The sequence below is a fragment of the Mus caroli genome, chromosome 14 (genome assembly GCF_900094665.2).
Source record: "Mus caroli chromosome 14, CAROLI_EIJ_v1.1, whole genome shotgun sequence".
Lineage (NCBI taxonomy): Eukaryota > Metazoa > Chordata > Mammalia > Rodentia > Muridae > Mus > Mus caroli.
Window position 1 is genome coordinate 45,993,717 of NC_034583.1, and position 18,948 is coordinate 46,012,664.

The 18,948-nt window shown below is 51.8% G+C and overlaps 2 protein-coding genes and 1 pseudogene across 3 annotated transcripts in view; 1 reads left to right on the top strand and 2 right to left on the bottom strand.

Moving 5' to 3' along the window:
* Positions 1 to 59: 59 nt before the first annotated feature.
* On the bottom strand, positions 60 to 10,568 carry Ajuba (ajuba LIM protein). The gene is made up of 8 exons (XM_021181937.1): positions 9,139 to 10,568; positions 6,238 to 6,339; positions 4,570 to 4,637; positions 4,405 to 4,467; positions 2,949 to 3,079; positions 2,812 to 2,863; positions 2,051 to 2,119; positions 60 to 1,638 (listed from the first exon to the last, which is right to left on the bottom strand). Exons 1-8 carry the CDS (start codon positions 10,169 to 10,171, stop codon positions 1,513 to 1,515), a joined length of 1,644 nt encoding a protein of 547 aa, XP_021037596.1. The 5' UTR covers positions 10,172 to 10,568; the 3' UTR covers positions 60 to 1,512.
* A 3,019-nt stretch (positions 10,569 to 13,587) lies between these two features.
* On the top strand, positions 13,588 to 13,688 carry LOC115029374 (annotated as a pseudogene).
* A 2,995-nt stretch (positions 13,689 to 16,683) lies between these two features.
* C14H14orf93 (chromosome 14 C14orf93 homolog) overlaps positions 16,684 to 18,948 on the bottom strand; it is a 22,695-nt gene continuing 20,430 nt past the window's right edge. For both annotated transcript variants that reach the window (XM_029468678.1, XM_021182055.1), the window contains exons 4-7: positions 18,685 to 18,746; positions 18,400 to 18,503; positions 17,692 to 17,804; positions 16,684 to 17,415 (exon numbers count right to left, since the gene is read on the bottom strand). In XM_029468678.1, coding sequence (XP_029324538.1) covers positions 16,990 to 17,415; positions 17,692 to 17,804; positions 18,400 to 18,503; positions 18,685 to 18,746 — 705 coding nt within the window. In that variant the 3' untranslated portion in view covers positions 16,684 to 16,989. The remainder of the gene's footprint in view (positions 17,416 to 17,691; positions 17,805 to 18,399; positions 18,504 to 18,684; positions 18,747 to 18,948) is intronic.

An 18,948-nucleotide genomic window follows, 5' to 3' on the forward strand; every position in this document is an offset into this window, starting at 1 on the left:
ATACTTAGGACTGAAGTCATAGTGAACGCCAAAGTAAGAGCCACAATACACTCACAAAGTGTCTGCATCAACTGTATTTATTGCTAGAATTTCAACTTTTTCTTTCTTAAGTGTCAGAGAAATAATGGCATAGTAGGAAGACACCCAAGGAGGCAGGGAACATTTGTATCACAAAGTGCCACAAAGTTGATAAATGTAGGTTGCTAATAACTCTGAAGTAAGCCAGGCATGGTGGCACACGCCTTTAATCCCAGCACTTGGGAGGCAGAGGCAGGCGGATTTCTGAGTTCGAGGCCAGCCTGGTCTACAGAGTGAGTTTCAGGATAGCCAGGGCTATACAGAGAAACCCTGTCTCGAAAAACCAAAAACCAAACAAACCTCTGGCGTACTCTTGATGAACAGGCAGGAATCACTGAATGCTCAGTGCAATGAAAAGAACAAAACATGTAGGCAGCTATAAGAACACTCAGTCGGGGACAGGACTCTTGGCAGCCTGGTCGTCAAATGAACCTAAGTTCCAGCCAGCAAGCGACCTGGCTTTAAGACATCCGGCTTAAGGTGAATTCAAGTTTCAGCCAAGTGGCTAGAACCAAGTCAACCTATTTTTCTTCTCTCCAGCTTCCCCAATACCTTGAGTTGTGGGGTTGTAACAGGTCAGATCCAATGCAGGATCCCTTTTGAAAAAAGATAGGCTAAGGCTAGGGAACTAAGCATAGGTCACCTGAGAAAAGAGGAGTAGGGAGGGAGGTGCACAGGCACACGTGGCTACAATGTATCCACATATGCTGGGCTACAGGCTCAGTGCACTTAAACCGGGGGAGTGGGGCTAGCCTGATGCTTCAGGGACATCCTACTCACCAGGCAAGTTTCACATCCAGAAACCTGCTCATTTCTTCCCCCAGAAAAGCAAAACAGCAACCAGGGACAGGCCCCAGTTAGCCTCCCCAGGTCCCTGAGAAACAGGCAACACAGGCAGCAAGGTCCCCCAGAGCTGGTCCCAGTCCCAGCAGACAGACAGGGGGAGCTCTCTAGTCCTTAGGGAGAGAGCCAAGAAATGGCTCATCATGAAGTGCAGGGCTTCCAGCCCTTAGCGCAGACAAAGATAGGATACCGTGGGAAAAGCTCCACTGACTCCATGCATAGGGTACAACAGACTGGGGGTGGTTTCTGTGATGCCCTCTCATGTGATCCAGCACCAGAACATTGTTTGACATATATAGAAACATACACTGGAAAAATACATTATAATCTGGCGTTCAGGAAGTACTGAAACCCGCCTGCGTGTGCTACATCCCATCGACGGTAGCACAGGCTGCACGCAATGAACGCCAGTCAACTCTCCCGGCAACCAGAAGGCTCCTCCTCCACAGCCCATTTGGAATGTTAGGATCTTTGGGTCTCTGGCCTTCGGGGCCTCCCCAGAGACCTCTTCACAAGGATTGCAGAGCGCACTCCTTGCCTCCGCTGGCCAGAGAGTTTCTCCACAGTGGTGGTGGCAGCAGTAACGTCAGCTCAGATATAGTTGGTAGAGGGCTGCCGGGCACTGAGGCGCTGCATGTGACAGCCGTGACAGAGCAAATGTCCATCAAGAGGGAAACAGCAGCAACCTTCCTCGTCACTCAGCTGCATGCGGCAGTCCTAGGGAAGAAGGCATCTGGTTCACTTCCACCCAGGCTCCCCACCCTGAGGCCATCCTGGGCGACTCCGGGTGAGTGGTAAGGCCCCAGGGAGGGTGAAGGGTGAAAGGGTGGACTTGAAGTGAAAACCTGAGAAATACATCTTCTGGACACCAGGGGTCGCTGCAGCAGCAGAAATCATGAGACAAGCCCTATCCCAGCAGTTCAGAGGCTGGGGAAGCCAGATTCCAGATTTAAAAAGAACTAGGATTAGAAAGAGAAGCTAGAGGACAAGAGAGACTAGACTGGACATAGGTCACTGCAGTGTCCTGGTTTTCTGTATCCTAAATCCCTCCCACAGATGCCCGGTCATTTTAAGAATCCCCCTTCCAAATTCCGATTTCCCCACATCAACCCCGAACCCCAACACTTACCTCACAGTGGTAGCACTCAAAGTGATAATCACGGTCCATGGATATCACCCTCACAATGTCCTCACAGCCCTGAAACACGTAGAGCCCCATGGGGGATAAGTAGAGCATGGTGTCCCCAAATCCCCATCCCATACCACAGAAACCCTCCTGCTCCATCAAGAGGATTTATAAAGGCCTCTTCCCGCAATTAGATACCACGTAGCTAACATGTAGCTTTGAGATCTTTTAAGAAACTCCTACCAGAATGCTACCCACTACCCTGGCACTATCCAGGGAGAGTATGCCTCCATGCCTCTAGCTCCCCTCCACACACAGGGGCTCAGCCTTACCTGCTAACTTCCTCCTGCTGAGAAGCAGGGGAGAGGGGGAGGGGCAGGGGAAGGCAAAGGCTGAGCACAAAGAGGCTGTAGCTTTTCCTCTAGACATACCCTCTCCACACACAGCTCAAATAATCCCTGTCCCTGTTTTTACCAGTTTAAGGACAGTTTCACCCCTTTTCAGTCCCTGTATCTGGTGACCTTGACTTCCAAAGAAAGCCTTGTTCTCTGTACCGGGGACAGAAGATATGGAGCCTGGGCCCAGCAAGTCTAGGTCCGGATGTTTAGGTCAGGGTGGTGACCCCAAGAGCAGAGTCACACGGGAATCTTTCACAGAATGCACATTCCTTCGAAGTGCCACTTCCCAAGGGCCAGGCTGCATGTCCCCATCTCCTCCCCAGAGGCGGCAGCGCTGGCCGCCCCGAGGAACTCGGAAACACTGACCTCTGAGGGGAGGATGGGTTGTCCGCAGGCTGCACATTTCGGGGCGTAATTTCTAAAAAAAAAAAAAGACAGTGATGAGTGAGGCTGAGGACTCCCTGGGCCCAGGCCCACATTTCCTCCCCAGGGGTCAGACTCACTTGTGGTAGTCGGTAACACAGTACACCTGGTTGGAGAAGTCCACAGTGAAGGGGACGCCGTCCAGGCACTTGTTACATACGATGCATCGGAAGCAGCCTGGGTGATAGGACTTCCCCATGGCCTGGAGGATCTAGCTCGCAGGGAGGGCGGGAGAAGGATCAGTGTCCGCTCAGCCTCTCTCCAGCTACCCATTACGTTCCTTTCTAACAGCCCCCCCCCCCCCCCCCCCCCCCCCCCCCCCCCCCCCCCCCAGTCCTCCTAGAAGAATGCTACCTAATTCTTCTAGAGGACCAAGGAGTCTTTCTTAGAGACAGGGTCAAAAGTATCTTAAGACTGGCCTTAAAAACTCTATGGAAGCCGGGCATGGTGGCGCACACCTTTAATTCCAGCACTCAGGAGGCAGAGGCAGGCGGATTTCTGAGTTCTAGGACAGCCTGGTCTACAAAGTGAGTTCCAGGACAGCCAGGGCTATACAGAGAAACCCTGTCTTAAAAAACAAAAACAAACAAACAAAAAAAACCAAAACCAAAAAACCACCAAAAACAAAACAAAAAACTCTTATGGAGCCTGGCAGCAGCAGGACAGACCTTTAGTGCTAACACTTGGGAGACAGAGGCAGGCTGATCTCTGTGAGTTCCAGGACAGCCAGGGCTATACAGAGAAACCCTGTCTTAAAAAACAAAAACAAACAAACAAAAAAAACCAAAACCAAAAAACCACCAAAAACAAAACAAAAAACTCTTATGGAGCCTGGCAGCAGCAGGACAGACCTTTAGTGCTAACACTTGGGAGACAGAGGCAGGCTGATCTCTGTGAGTTCCAGGACAGCCAGGACTACACATAAAAACCCTGTCTTGAAAACACAAAACCAAGAAGAAAAAAAAGAAAGAAAACCCAAACCCCATCACTGCGTAGCTGAGGATGACCTTGACCCCCACACCCTCTGCCGCACTACAGCTGGTTTGCCCAGGGTTGAGGATGGAGCCCAGGGCTGTCTTGTGGCATTCGCTCAACTAACAGACCCCCCCCCCCTTTTTATATTACAACTCGAGGTGGATGCCAGAATGAATTGCTTTTGTCAGTTCTTCCCAGGTAGCTACTAGACAGCCACAGTCAAGGATCATGGATCCCGTAAACCTTAACCCAATTCCTTCTTCTTAGACAGAAAAGAAAGCTGAGTTCCAGCTGTTTCCGACCAGTAGCAGGAAAGGGAGACGATTTAACGTAGCTCAGGCTGGAGGGCAGCTGTGTCCAGAATCAGGGAAGGGACAGATCACAGACGCCCTGGAGGCTGAGACTACGGACTGGCTCTCACAGGGGATCACCGTGAGGCAGCTTTGGGGAGGAAGGGCAAGAACATGACCATCTAGCAATAGGCTCTCTATCTGCGATGCCACTAGTTCTTGCCCTTCAGGCCAGTGGCCCCCAAAACCTAGCTGAAGGGGCGTTCCTTACCTTCTCTAGAATCAAGTGGCCACAGACACAGCACTTCTCAGCTGCCTCCTGAAACCCTGAAAACTAGAGAGGAGACAGGACACAGTTACCACGCTGAAAACTGTGATGGAACCTGTCGGCCGCCGGGGTCCCATCGTGAAAGCCAAGCCTAGGCCCTTCACTCACCAGATAATCTTCCTCACAGTAGACAGAGCCATTGACGCTGTAGAAAGCCTTGCACCGCAAAGTTCGTCCTAGAAGCAGCAGAGGAGGCGCTGGAGGTTAACGCTGGAGCCCACACACAGGGCTCTTCCTCTTCTGGCCCCTGCTCCCCAATCCTGACAGGACATTTGGACCTGGACTTTATTTAAAGCTTTCCTCCTAAGTGTGGTCTATTTTCCCTTCCTAAACAAAAACCCCATATCCATGTGACAGAGACAGAAAGACCAAGAGTTTAAGGTCAGCTTGGCCTACACACAGTAAAGCCTGCCTCAAAGGAAAAAAAAAAATCCAGTACGATACAATTCCAATTGGCTTTGGCTTCACTCCAGCGGAACAATGTTTCTGCTCCTTCCTCCTCTAGCTCCTGTGTCTTCAATAGCTGTCTGCCACCCACACCTCAGGGCTCAGGGCATGGGGAGCCACCTAAGAGAGAGCCAAGGTCAGGCCAGGCTGGTGTACCTGCTAAGAAGCTCTGACTAGGGATTATTTGATTTGCATGGAACACTGGTTCCAGGCCTTAGCCTCTGGGATGTTTTAACCTAGGATTCTTTATTTCACTGTAGCTATCCTATTCTCACGCGTCTGTCCAGCCTCTGTGGTGGTCAGGGCATCTTTGGAAGCTACTGCTTTGTCTGGGGGCTTCGAGGAACACAAGTCTTTGGGGTCAGAGGCTCCTGGGATTTTTTCTTTTTCCCAACTCTACACGGCAGACCATTTAAGCCTGACACCCATGAAGCTACTCCATCGGATCTGAAGCTACTCCATCAGATCTAAAGCTACTCCATCAGATCTGAAGTTACTCCATCGGATCTGAAGCTATTCCATCGGATCTGAAGCTACTCCATCAAAGACAAGCAAGAAGAACAGAGTGAAGGAGAAGGCTCCCCAGTTCCAGTTCTGCTGGGGGAAGGGTGGGAGGGGGAGGTCGTCCAGAAAGGCTCACTTACTGACATGGGAGAGGAAAAGAGGGGGCACACCAGGAAGAGGCCTAAAGGGCAGCCAGATCAGCCCAGAGAGATGCAGGCAGAAGTGGGGGGAGGAAGGGAAAAGCTGAGTGGTAGAGTCAGACAGGCAGAGATAGGAGATTAGAGGGTTAGCGAGGAATCAGACCGGGTAAGCAGTGTGGAAGGGATAATGAGAGGTGAGGGAGGGTGTGTGGGGGGAGCACCCCCACCGAGGGCCTCCTGAGCTAACAGCAGCAGCAGACATTCCTCCGGTGTGATGTCATCAGCTTGGCATGGCCCGATGGCCTCCACTCTAGTGAGGTGGCTGAACTCTGACCAGCCAAGAGAAAAACCCCCTCCCGCACCCCCCCCCAAAGCTCCCCATTCCCCCAGCCCACACCCGCCCTTCCCACATTCCAGTCTTTCACCGTTGCCCCAGGCAACTCGGCTGCCCAAGACCAAACCTCACCAAAGAAGAGGTGGGGCTGGAGCCCAAAGCTGGGCCGGCAGGGAGGCACAGGAGAAAGAGAGGTTCAGAGCAGGGAGGCTGAGAGACAGCCGGGGGAGGACAAGGCAGGTAGCTAGTGCTCAGACAAGGGAGTGGGACAGCCATGGGTCCTGGCAGGTGCTCCTTTGCATCAGGGTTTGGCCGGTGGGGGTGGGGGGCTTAAGCTGCAGGTACACTCACCACAGGAGCAGCAGACAAAGCACTGGGTGTGGTAGAGGCTGTCCAGGGCCTGGCAGGCATTGCTCTGCCCATAGATACCTTTGTTGCACTTGATACAGGTGCCTGAGATAAGAAGAGTTGGGGGACAGTCACACTCTTATCTCCCCAGCCCAAACCCAAACAAGCATCCCCAAGCTTTCTTGACTGTGAGTGCCTGGTGTGCCAAGGGGCACCATCTCCTTTGGAGAAGATAGGGTAACTAGAAACAGGGTGCAGGGGGAGGGGGTTTGGAGCTGTAAGCTCAACTTGTAGAATGCTTGCCTACCATGGAAGAAGCCCTGAATTCCATCCCTGGCACCAAATAATATGGGTGTGAGAGCACCTGGCACTCAGGAGATAGAGGCAGGGCAAAGGGAGCTCACCGTGGCTACCCAGCAAGGTGAAGCCTGAGATCAAGCTAAGACCGTGTCTCAAAAACCTAGAGAGAGAAGTAGGATGCGGCACGCTCTTGACTAGGCAGATCCATTCTTATTAATTACTGGATACTCTTCAAACACGTCTTTTGTGCTTAGCACACTACCTAATTTATTAAAAAACGGCTAAGTTAAAGACGCTTTGTTTCATGGGAGATAGAGATGCCAGTACACAGGGGCTCTGCAGCACCTGGGAGGTGGGGGGTGGGGGTGGGGGCTTCCTAAAGGAAGCAACCCAGGCCCCCTTAAGTCTTTCTGGGAGTTTAGTTTTACCATCCATAAAACTTGATCTGGCCTAGCAATGGGTTTCTTATGCAGATGGGCCATGTGAACACTCCTATACTTACTGCTAAGAACATAGTTAGGTCTTCAGGGACTGTATAGGATTTGAGGGGAGGGGTCGGTAGCAGACCCTACCTCCTTCCTGCCCCTGAAAACAGGGCTTAGCTGCTCTTCCCTGGCACTCTCCACTAAGCTGCATACATACACCTGGTTCTGGAACCAGCCTTTCCTGGGTGTGTTCTTCCTTCCCTCCACTCCCCAATTCCAGGCCCATGACTGAGGGCTAAGACCTGTCTCTGGGGAGCAGATCCCAACGGGCCTGCCCCACCTCTCCCCCTCGGCACAGTGCCACACTCCCTGCCTGTTGGGGCCCATCCCAGTCTTTGCCCAGGGGCTCTGGGAGCTGGTGCAGCAGCTGCAGCAACTGATGGGCCCAGGCCTGTTCTGCTCCCACCCTCTGGCAGCTGGGCAGAGCTGAAGCCAAGGAAGAGGGCCCCTAACCAGAGGCAGCAGGAAAAGGGTTAGCATCAGGCTAGCACTAGGACACAGAGCTGCTTGTAAGGGGCTGTCAAGGAGGCAACCTGGCCTCATTTCTGAGTTCAAAAGGTGTGTTCTCTCTCAGGATCAGGGAAATCTGCCCAGGACTGCCATGCCAGGGGGTCCTGGCAGAGCCTTTCTGTGGGAAGCCACAGATACTGTGGAAAGAGGATGATGCTCAGGCATGTTTGCCTCACCTCCACTCACAGGACATCCACACCTAGCTTCTTCCTGCCACTTTACAGCACTTTCTGAGTCTTTCTTACTTTGGGCTCTGATGGCTTAGCCAGTGAGGCTTCTTTTCCCAGCTCGCTCTTGGGCCTCAAAAGGAAATTCCTAAATGGGCCCTGCTACTGTCTCCCTTGATCAAAGTGATTTAGATCGTCCGCCGCCCAGCGTCCCCCTTCCCCAGGTGAAAAAAAAAAGGTGTGTGTGTATTGAATTCTAGCCTATTAAGGTATGGCTGCTACCTTTGAACTTCCTCCTAGTTATCCTTCTCTCTGGGGGGTGGGGAGGGGAACTAGCCGTGGGGGGAGGGGCAAAGGAACATGAATGCTGGGGGAAAAAAAAATCGAGGTTACTTGGAAAACTGAAGACCCTCAGAGTCCAGGGGCGAGAGGGAGTACACATTTAAATCCTGACTACTTTTTATAATTAAGTAATGTCTGTAAGTTTTGATAACACCCTACCCCCCAACTCTAACAAGCGATCGACACTTCTTTAAAATTTCAAGTATTGGAGAGAGACCATGGCCAGGTTTCCTCAACAGGAGCAGGGAGGCAGGGCTACTTCCTTCTGGATGCTGGTCAAGTTATGGAGGGACTCAGTCAGGTAAAACTTGGTAGTCACACGGAATAGGTATCTAGCCAAGGGTAATGGTCTCAGTGGGGTCACTGATTTTGCCCTGATTTCCGGAAACTGGTGAAAACAGGCGGATAGGTACTGGCCTATTTTAAAAGGCCACCGGCACACACCTCACCATCAGGACTGGGGCGGGACCGGGCAGGACTTGAATCCTTACTTTCCATTCTAGGGAGTTCAGGCTTCCCTATCAGGCTCCATTTCCCCGACAGCAGGCAAGACTGCGCGGGAGCTAGCAAACATCCCCCAACGCAAGCACAAGCTCCCCACCCCTCCGCCTGGCGGGCGTCGCCCACGGCACCTGGAGCGCCAGGGCAGGAGTCGGCACGCACGCGGCCGCCCGCCCCGCCCCCCGCGCATTCCCCGAATTCCTACGGGTGGAGCAAGGAGCGGGTGGGGGCGCGGCACGCCGGAGCTTGCAGGAGCCCAGCCGCGAGGGGGGCACGAGAGGATGCTCTCCCGGCCCCGCACCGCCTCCTCATCCTTCCGAGGCCTCCTACTGCGACAGGCCGTCGTGCCAAGATGCTTGAGAAAAATGGGACTCCCGAGAAAAATCAAGAGTTGAATTTTTCAGGGATCATTAGCCTGGTCCCATTAGAAACCTGGCTGGACTGAGCAAGTGCTCTAGGGTCCGCCCTTTTCCATATTAGAAAAATCTAGGGTCCCCACCTGCAACTCCCGGCCCCCAGCAATTTGTGCTGTCGGGGCGATGGTTAACCGCACACATTGACCGGTCTCTCGGTTCCCTAGCTTCTTCTCTCCTACTTACCAAAGTAATCTTCTCTGGCCTCTGGCTCCCGTATCCGTGATCGGGAGGCCTCTGGAACGAAGGGACCAGGAGACTCCTCCAGACCCGACGGCTCAATCCCCGAGGGTTCTCCGCGGGCACCGGCTTCTCGCCCACCGGTAGCCACGGTCAAACGCAGCAATGCTGTTAGCTCGTCCTGGTAACGGGCCCCCGCGGCGCAGTCCCCGTAGCCTGTAACCGAGTGTCGTCCGGGTTGCGCCCCACGTCTCTCCAAAGGACCCGCTGTTCCCACCACGGCTCCGGTTAGAGCTCCGGGGCTGCCCAGGGCCGGGGGGTACGAGTGACGGCTCTCCTGGCAGCCGAATCCCACGGACCGATGAGCACATAGTCGGTCCAGGGCAGCGTGGAGCTCCGGGTAGGCGGACGGAGCCCCTCCAGGGTAGCCCGCAGGAGCAGTGGTCAGCGGGAGGCCGAATAGGCAGGGCCCCGCGGGCAGCGGGCTCCCGTGGCGCTGGTCGTAGCCCATGCTGATGCCGCTGGTCCGATTGCTGCACGGCCGGCTACCTCCGGCTCCGCTGGCCCCCGCTCCGTCCAGCAGCAGGCTGCCCCGGGGGCTAGATGGCTTGCTCGCATCGCTGGCCGAGCTACTGGCGAAGCTGGAGCGAGGGCTAAGGGCTGGAGCCGTGGTCTCCAGCCTTAAATCAGGAGGCGACGACAGAGGCAGAGGCAGGGCTCGAGTGGGCGGCGGCCCCCCGGGAAAGGACCCTTCGAAGCGCTGCGCTTCAAAGGAGCCGCGTGCGTTCCGCTCGGCGTCCAGGGGCCCTTGCTCCCTGGCCGGTTCCAAAGGTTCATCCCCAGGCCCCCCATTCGCTCCACGGTGTCCTGACTTCCTAGGTCCCCCCAACCCGCTTAGGCGTCCCTTGCCTGCTCCGGGGGTCCCATCAGACCCAGACCGGCTCGCTTCGCCCTTTCTGCGGCCGAACTTGGCGCTGCCGGAGTCCGAGAGTCTCAACTTTTCTAGCAGACGACTGGCTTTCTCCCCTAACCGTTCCATGCCCACGGATCTGGGGCCTGCAGCCCCTTCCTCGCCCGGCACGCTGCAGTATTTCGGCCAGAGGCCGGGCTCGAGTTCCCCGGGGCTCGGATTCCTGGGATGCAAGTCACTCACGGGGGCTCAGCGAGCGGCCCAGGTGCCGGGCTCCCGCGATCCCGAAGCATGCCCCAGCGAGAGGGTCCGCGCGCGGCTGGCAGGGCCCACGGTAGCGGCTGTCCTCCGCAGGTCTGTCCACGCGTCCGCTCGCGCCACCGCCCGCCGGCCCGGCCCGCCCCCCTGGCTCTCACTTGCACAGACCCAACTTCTCCAAACTTTTGTCTGCCTGGCCGGATCTACTTTCCGGGAAGGGCGGAGCGCGGTGTGCACCCCGGGTTGAGGTGTCCGCGCAAGGATTTCCTGGGCATCACAAGCAGGGAACTGTGGAAGCTGCCTCCGAGGTGGAGGGCTGCAGACAGGACGTAAAAGGTCAAGGGGCAGATTGGGCAGCTGCGTCCACAAAATTCAAGAGTTTAGACTGGGGGAGGGGGAGTGAAAAGGAACTCTTTGTTTACAGTTGGAATGCGCGGAGGGGCACTGTAGAATGTATCCATCAACGTTGGGAAGAAAGGGGCATGTTCTACAGAAACATCGTGATACTGTTCCTAGAGTGAGGACTGCGGGGGAGACGGTGAGAGACGTCACAGAAGTGATAAGACAGGGGGCCAACCTTAAGAGGAAGATGAAAGGTGGATATGTAGGAGGTCCAGAGACCCGTATGTAAAGATAGCTCTGAGAGGCAAGGAGGCGCAGGCAAGAAGTGTGGGAGCTGCAAGACCAACGAATGCATAAAGCAGGGAAAGGACAAGTTGGTCCGGAGACTTGAGAGACAAACAGATAAGCTGCAATAAAAAAAAGCACTTTCTAGACCCATGATTCTCTGATGGTGGAGTGGGAGGATACGAGATTTATGTGCTTGTATGAAAAGAAGCGAGGAAAATAACAGGCTGATCCCTGTCTCTAGAGGGACAGAGGAAGATTTAGTGTGTACATAAAAACACGGAGAAAGGTTTTGGACTAAGGCAACCCTAAGGGCAATAGAGAGAGACACGGGAAGAGACACCCCCTGGTGTTGGGAAGTGAAACTTTTAGCGAGCATTTTAGGTGGCTAGAGATCAAAAAGTGTGATTTTTCAGGCAAGGTTACACTCTCCCAACTCCGACCCTCTCATGGCTTCTCATAAGAGGCTGATGGCAGAGTGGACAGCCATCCTTAGGGGGAGTGGACTATATAAATGTTGAGGGTGGAAAGGGGGAAGACAATAATGACCAATGATCAAGGAAAGAAGACACACTTGACTAAAACCAGAACCAGACAGCTTTTGTTTTCTATCCAAAAATAACACCTCAGATGGTGAGAGATAGGAAATGGTGGAAAATTACTTTTTCCCCCTCCCCCCCCCGCCCCCCAAACGGGTTCCTCTGGGTAGTCCTGGCTGTCCTGGAACTCACTCTGTAGACCAGACTGGCCTATAACTCAGAGACCTGCCTGCCTCTGCCTCTCACGTGCTGGAATTAAAGGTCTGGGCCACCACATCTGGCTTCCTTTTTGTATTTAGGGTCTATGAAAATTACACACACACAACTCATGCATATTATTTTCATCTGTATATTTTGAGACTCTTTTATAATTTGATATCCCTAGGGAGTGGGGAAGAGAAGGCAGGTATTGCATACCTATTCACAGCACTTAGAAGTCTGAAGCCAGGAGAACGGATGGTTTGAGGTCTGTCTGGGTTATGTAGTGAGTTCTAGGACAGCCTGTGCTACATAAACCTTTCTCTCAAAACAAAAATAAGGCCAGGGATTCTGACACTGCAATTAACCCAGGCACTCAGGGAGGAGCAGGCAAGATGATCTGTGAGTTCAGTGTCAGTCAGGGCTACGGGGCGTCCCCAAACCACACCAAAAGGACAAGGAAACTGACTTCTTTGTCTAAGTTGTATTTTAACTCAGAATTGATTTCTCTAGATAGCCAGTCTGTCCCTGGTCAAGACTACAGCTTTTCTCTGATCTTGAAATTTTCCTCTGAGGCTAAAAACAACAGTAATGAGGTGACCTATCAGGTTGCAACCTGTTGTGGGCAGCCTTTTCACAACTAGCATGAGGGTCCTGCCCAACCCCCACCCCTACCCCCTGATGCAAGGATGATTGAGGGTCTTCCAGGGATGTCTGTGGTCTCTGCACACCTCTAATATTTAGAAGTTTTGACTTGGGGGTGAAGAGGAAAGTGACCCTGTTATTTAGTTTTTTGAGATGGGGTCTCTCTATGTCATCCTAGAATGATATGTAGAGCAGGCTGGCCCTGAATTCAGAGATTCTCCTGTCTCTGTCTCGAAAGTGCTGATTAAAGCTGTGTACCACCACCCTAGATGAAAGAAAAGAGAAAAATGTAAGAAAAGTTTTGAAGCTCCTAAAAAGGCCTACCCAAAGTCTGGCTTGGCAACAGTGGGCATAGCTGGAACGAACAGCTGGGGTAATAGGAAGCAGAAACTTCCTATTAGAGGACAAAGAGGCGCCCTGATGGAGCACGCCCCACCCAGTAGGCTCCTGCCCGCAGGGGAAGTCCAGCCTGGGGCTGGAGCTCCAGAAGCAGCCCTCTTTTATTTATTTTCGATCATATTTATATTTGTTTGTGTGTATCTGTGTGTTGCTGTGAGTGTGTGATCGCGCGCACGCATGCGAGCGCACCCCTTGATGCTCATGTGGAAGCCAGAGGACCACTTGTATTTCTCTTGCTACCATGAAGGTCTTTGGGTTGTCATGCTTGCCAGCAGAGCCACTAAGTCACCAGATGCCTTTTGTTTTGATACAGAATTTGACTGTTGTGAGAGCTGTCCTCAAACTCAAATCCTCCTGCCTCTGCCTCCTGAATGCTAGAGCTGCGGGCACGTGCTACCAGGCCTGACTTTTACAAGCCTTCTTCATCACCAAAAACTGTAATAATACTCTACATACACACCTGGCTTCTTTTTTTGTTTTGGTTTTGAGGTTTTTGGTTTTTTTGAGACAAGGTTTCTCTGTATAGCCCTGGCTGTCCTGGAACTTGCTCTGTAGACCAGGCTGGCCTCGAATTCAGAAATCTGCCTACCTCTGCCTCCCCAGTGCTGGGATTAAAGGCGTGCACCAGGCACTACTGCCCAGCTGACATATCTGACTTCTTAACCCAGACTTTTTTGCAGTTAAAAACTCAAATGACAGGAGCCGGAGAGATGGTTCAGTGGTTAAGAGCACTGACTGCTCTTCCAGAGGTCCTAAGTTCAATTCCCAGCATCCACATGGTGGCTCACAACCATCTGTAGTGGGCATCTGATGCTCTCTTCTGGTGTGTGTTGGAAGACAGCTACAGTGTATTCATATAAATAAAAATAAAAAATAAAAGTGCTCGCTTCAGCAGCACATATACTCAAATTGGAACGAGAAGATTAGCATGGCCCCTGCGCAAGGATGACATGCAAATTCGTGAAGTGTTACATATTTAAAATAAATAAATAAAAATAAAAGAACCCTCAAATGACAACCTGGTGGTGGCGGCACCTTTAATCCCAGCACTCAGGAGACAGTGGCAGGTGGATCTAAGCTTGACGCCAGCCTGGTCTACAGAGCAAGTTCCAGGACATCCTGTATTGAAACACCAGAAAAGCAAAACAAAAACTCCTCAAATGACTGGCCAGGTGTGACAATGGGTACTTGTAGTCCTACTATGAGAAGCTGGAGGCAGGAAGATCATAAATTCAAGACTTGCTCTCTTAAGTTCAAGATAATAACACCTTGTCTTGTCTCAAAATAAAAAGTAAAAAGAGGGCTCAGTAGTGGTTACTGCTGACTCTGTATTTGGTTCAAAAGTCACTCTCTAGTGCCACAAGAAACAAGCCAATGATAACCACCCCATGTTAATGCTAACACCTCTCTTGATAGCCTGGGAAACACCAATATTTGTGTTAACTTGAGCCCCTCTCCCCACGCATGCCTACAACCACTCTTTGCTGAGAAAGAACCATAGCGCTCTCTCTCTCTCTCCTCCCCTCTCTGTCTCTCACTGTGGTTTTGCTTAATGGGTGTTTTGCCTGCGTGTACGTCTGTACCCCATAAGCATGCCTGGTGCCCAAGGAGGCCAGCGGAGGGGCCTTTGGACTTGGAGTTACAGGTGGTTACGAGCTGCCATGTGGGCGCTGGGAAATGAACCTGGGTTGTCTGGAAGAGCAGCCAGAGCCAACTGTTGAGTCATCTCTCCAGACCCTTTTCCTTCTCATCTTCAAACCTACCCAAATCCTGCAAGCCTCATTGTATCAACTGCTTCCTAGACACCTCAGTTGCTTGCCCGCCCTTCCCCACCCCCCACCCTCACTACCCCAATGGCAGGACATAGTCAGGCTTGCTTCTTCCCAGCCATCTTCTATCCTGAGGTCAAGAGATTTGTACCATACACAAAAATGATCATCTCAGCTGGGCGTGGTGGCGCACGCCTTTAATCCCAGCACTCGGGAGGCAGAGGCAGGTGGATTTCTGAGTTCGAGGCCAGCCTGGTCTACAGAGTGAGTTCCAGGACAGTCAAGGCTATACAGAGAAACCCTGTCTCGAAAAACCAAAAAAAAAAAAAAAAAAAAAAAAAAAAAATGATCATCTCGTCATCTCAAACTTTTCAGTGAGGGCTGTGGATGTAGCTCATTTGGTAAAATATTTGCCCAGTGCGCTGGAGGCCCTGGGTCTAACTTCCAGCACCACGTAAAACCAGCAGGGTGACATGAGAGGAAGAAGAGCAAGGATTGGGGACCGGAGGTTATCCTTGGTTACATGGTGATTTCAAGAGTGAGCCTGGGTTACGGGAGACACCCCTCCCCCACATTTCCAAACCAAATTAATTCCTCTCTGTAATTTCTTGCTGCCCCTCAGCCAACGACTGTATATGGCTATGTGACTTATGGTCTCCTGGCTCTTTCCTTGGCGTCATGTCCTCCTCTAACCATCTGCAGAAGAAGCAACCCTTGCCTGCACTCACTCTTGCCTCTGAACTTCTGTGCCTGGTCTGTTTGGCTCGTCCTCCTGGCCTTTGACCCTCTCCTGGATAATGCCTCCCCCCCTCTTCCAGGTATTACTTTAAACCTCACTGTCTCTGATAGGCCACACCCAGCTACACAAGCATGTTAGGGACCCCAGCTGTAAACTGCCGCTTGTCCACGATCGCCCTTATCGCAGGTCATTTGCCTAGGCTGTCACCATGCTTCCTGACTGTTCAATGAAACCTGATGATCTCAGCTTACCAACTTTGTGCGCACAGCCCCCAACACAGTGCATGGCACAGAAGGAATCAGTTGATTGCTGTTTGCAGACAGGGTCTCATGGGCCCACTATTGTTTGGGTTTTTGTTTGTTTGTTTAGTTTTGGTTTGGTTTGGTTTCCCTGAGACAGGGTGTCCTCAAACTTCTGATCCTCCTGCCTCAGCCTCCCTATTGCCAGAATTACAAGCCCACCACACTCAGTCTTAATGTTTGTTGAATGACAAACTGAGTTTAGAGCCGTTTTACTTCATAATCCATTTGGAATGTTTGTGTGTGCATATACAGACACCTTCCTCTGACTACAGCTTAGCTGGCAGGACTAAGAGATGCCTGCAAAGCTGTGTGTTCTTGATCATAAGAATGGAAGAGAAGGGCTGGTGAGATGGCTCAGCGGGTAAGAGCACCGGACTGCTCTTCCGAAGGTCCGAAGTTCAAATCCCAGCAACCACGTGGTGGCTCACAACCATCCGTAATGAGATCTGACTCCCTCTTCTGGAGTGTCTGAAGACAGCTACAGTGTACTTACATATAATAAAAATAAATAAATCTTAAAAAAAAAAAGAATGGAAGAGAAGCTGACAGTGAGACACAAGAGTGGTTTTGTTTGTTTGTGCTGTTTGTTTCCATTGTTGTTTGTTTTGAGACAAGGTCTCACTTTGTAGACTGGGTTGGCCTGGAATTCATAGAAACCCACCTGCCTCTACCTCCTGAGTGCTGGAATCAAAGTCCTGTGCCACCATGCCTGACTGGTTTTGCTTTTGTTTTTTGAGGCAGGATTTCACCATATAGCCCAGGCTACCCAGGAACTCACTAGATAGCTCCGGTTGGCCTTGGAGCCACAGCAGCCTTCCAGTTTCAGCTCCGAAATGCTGGAATCCTAAGCGTGTGTCACTAAGCCCAACAACAGGAAAAATGTTTAAGCTTTAATTCCCTCGCATGTAATATGGAAATAATAAACTTTTCTCATATAATCCAACAAACAATAACTATCATATCTACATCCTAATTCCAAATAGCCGTAAGCCCATAATTCCCTGCTCAGACTAGAAAGCCCATGACTGAAACTTCCCACCAGGGGGCAGTATGACCCTGGACTGCTCTCTTCAGCCTCCGGGGCAGCACAAGACCAGCAATGTTTCTCCTGAGCTGTGGGTACAGTGGGGTGGGGTGGGGTGGGGTGGGAGGGTGGGGTGGGGTGGGAGGGTGAGGGGCAAACCAAGTCAGAGAGGGGACATGGATCAAGGCCTCTCGTTTCTTTGGCCCATCCTCCTTTGCATCCCAGGCTCCTCTGAGGCACTGCTTATACTTAGGAATAAACACTTTCTGGGCTGCCATTCACAGGGAGAAAGACCTCCCCTGCCTTCTATGTAAGTTCTGCTATTCCACTTCAAGTGGAAACTATGTTAAGAAAAGTAGATTTTCTTTTGTAGACTGCAGGAGGCACCTCGTTATTCCGAGCCATCCTTTCCAGGATGTGGAGAGTGGGAGGAGCCAGTTAGCCTTGTTATAGAGTGTATTCATCCTTTTCCACCTTGATTTCAATGAACGAATTCAAGTCAGGACAGGATGTCTTGTGGGGCTGGTCATAAGATGGGGAGACAGGTCCTTTCTCATTGCCCCCTCCTTCGTCTTCTTGGAAATTGGGGTTGTACAGCTCGGGAGGAAGGAGTTGGGCCTCCACAGAAGGCAGTCTGTCTGAGGGAGGCCCGTAGACGCGGTTGGCTTTGGTGCCGTGCTTAGAGTTAGCATCCAGGTGGTAGCAGAGCTCTGTGAGGCGCTGGGCCCTGAATCGGGGCGAGCGGGCCACCCACACACCTGGCTCATTAAGACTGTCCTCCTCGTCAGACATCAGCTCTTCTGTCACGTCCTTCCACAGGTGCTGGTCCTCGGGTCCGAAGTGCCTCATGATACTGGATCGATTGGCGAAAAGCTAAGGTAGGACCCAGGGCAGGGATTGGGAGAATTAGGCCATTGGTTTGTAGAAACGGTTTATGTCGGGATAAAGGAAACGTAAACAATTCTGTGCCTGAAGGAGACCAGGGTTCAAGTCAGGTCCTGGTTGGAGTGGGCTCACCCTCCACCTGCCTGTCTAACCTCCAGTCTGCCAACCCTGTTCTCAGATACTGTACCCTTTGGTCCATCCCTCTCATTACAGCTCATTAGGAACTAGGGTTTCAGATCTTGAAAGGAAGGCCTACAGACTTACCCGGTATCGGCGACTTCGAAGTTTCTTCTCCTCTTTCTCCTTTAGGCCTTTGAAAGGGTTGAGAGAATTGCGGTACTCTCGCCTCTTGGTAAGGAAGTAGGCCACACAGGCTCCTAGGGAAGGGAGACAGCAAGAAACAGAATCTTCTTGAACAAGGGTCCCCAGCCTGTACAGTGCTCACTGAGTGGACGGTTAGAACCACCGCTCAGCAGCCTGGGCTTTCCCATGAGTCATTTTTTTTGGCCCCAGGACATAGTATTCAGGGTCAAAAGGGCTGGCTTCTGGTTTGGAAAGAAGGCTTATGGTTTGAAGAGAGCCTCTTGCCTGAGGCGCTAGCCTCGGAATCACAGGTATGAGGTAACATACAGAGTTGTCATGAGCTATTTAAAAAAAAAAACATATATATATATACATATATATATATATATACACATATATATGCTCTATCTGCATGTACACCTGAATTACATAAGAGGGCATCAGATCCCAGTATAGATGGTTGTGAGCCACCATGTGGTTGCTGGGATTTGAACTCAGGACCTTTGGAAGAGCAGTCAATGCTCTTAACCGCTAAGCTCCCTCTCTGGCCCTTGTAGTGCATTATTATAATGCCACCTAAATCATCCCCATGCTTCCTCCCTCCCAACCAAGGACAGGGAGTAGAAGGGGCAAGCAGAAGCCAGAGCAGAGGGGAGTCAGCGTCCTTACCCTTCAGCTCCTTGTCTGTATAATTGTGGGGGCTCACCATCAGCTCCTGCTTGAGCTTTTCCAGAAGGAACTTCACAACTGAAATATTCCAAGACGACTTAATGCTGCCACGGAGGAGGAGAAGAAACAGTGAGGCTGACAACTTTTGAAGCACCAGAGGAAACAGACACACTTAGAGTGAGTTAGCTCTGTAGTAAAGTCCTTGGCAGCATACAAGCATCTCCCCTGTCCCACTTCCCTCTCAGCAGAGCGCCCCGCAAGCTCCTTCCCCTCAAGGGGCCGTACCTTTCCGACCCATTGAATCTCTTGTCGTTGGTGATGTGGTTATGCACATTGTGGACCAGTTTCTAGGGGAGGGGAGAGAGAGTCAGGTCAGGAACAGACAAGAAAACATTCCTCTGGTCCCAAGGTGAAGAAGCATTGTCTCCATGAGCGTGTGTTCTCTGGCTGAGTCACTTCTGCTTCCTAGGCATCTTTTACTATGTCCTTCCTTAACTAAAGAGCTATCTGAGTTAGCATTTACAGTTTTGCTTTTCTTTTTTTTTTTTT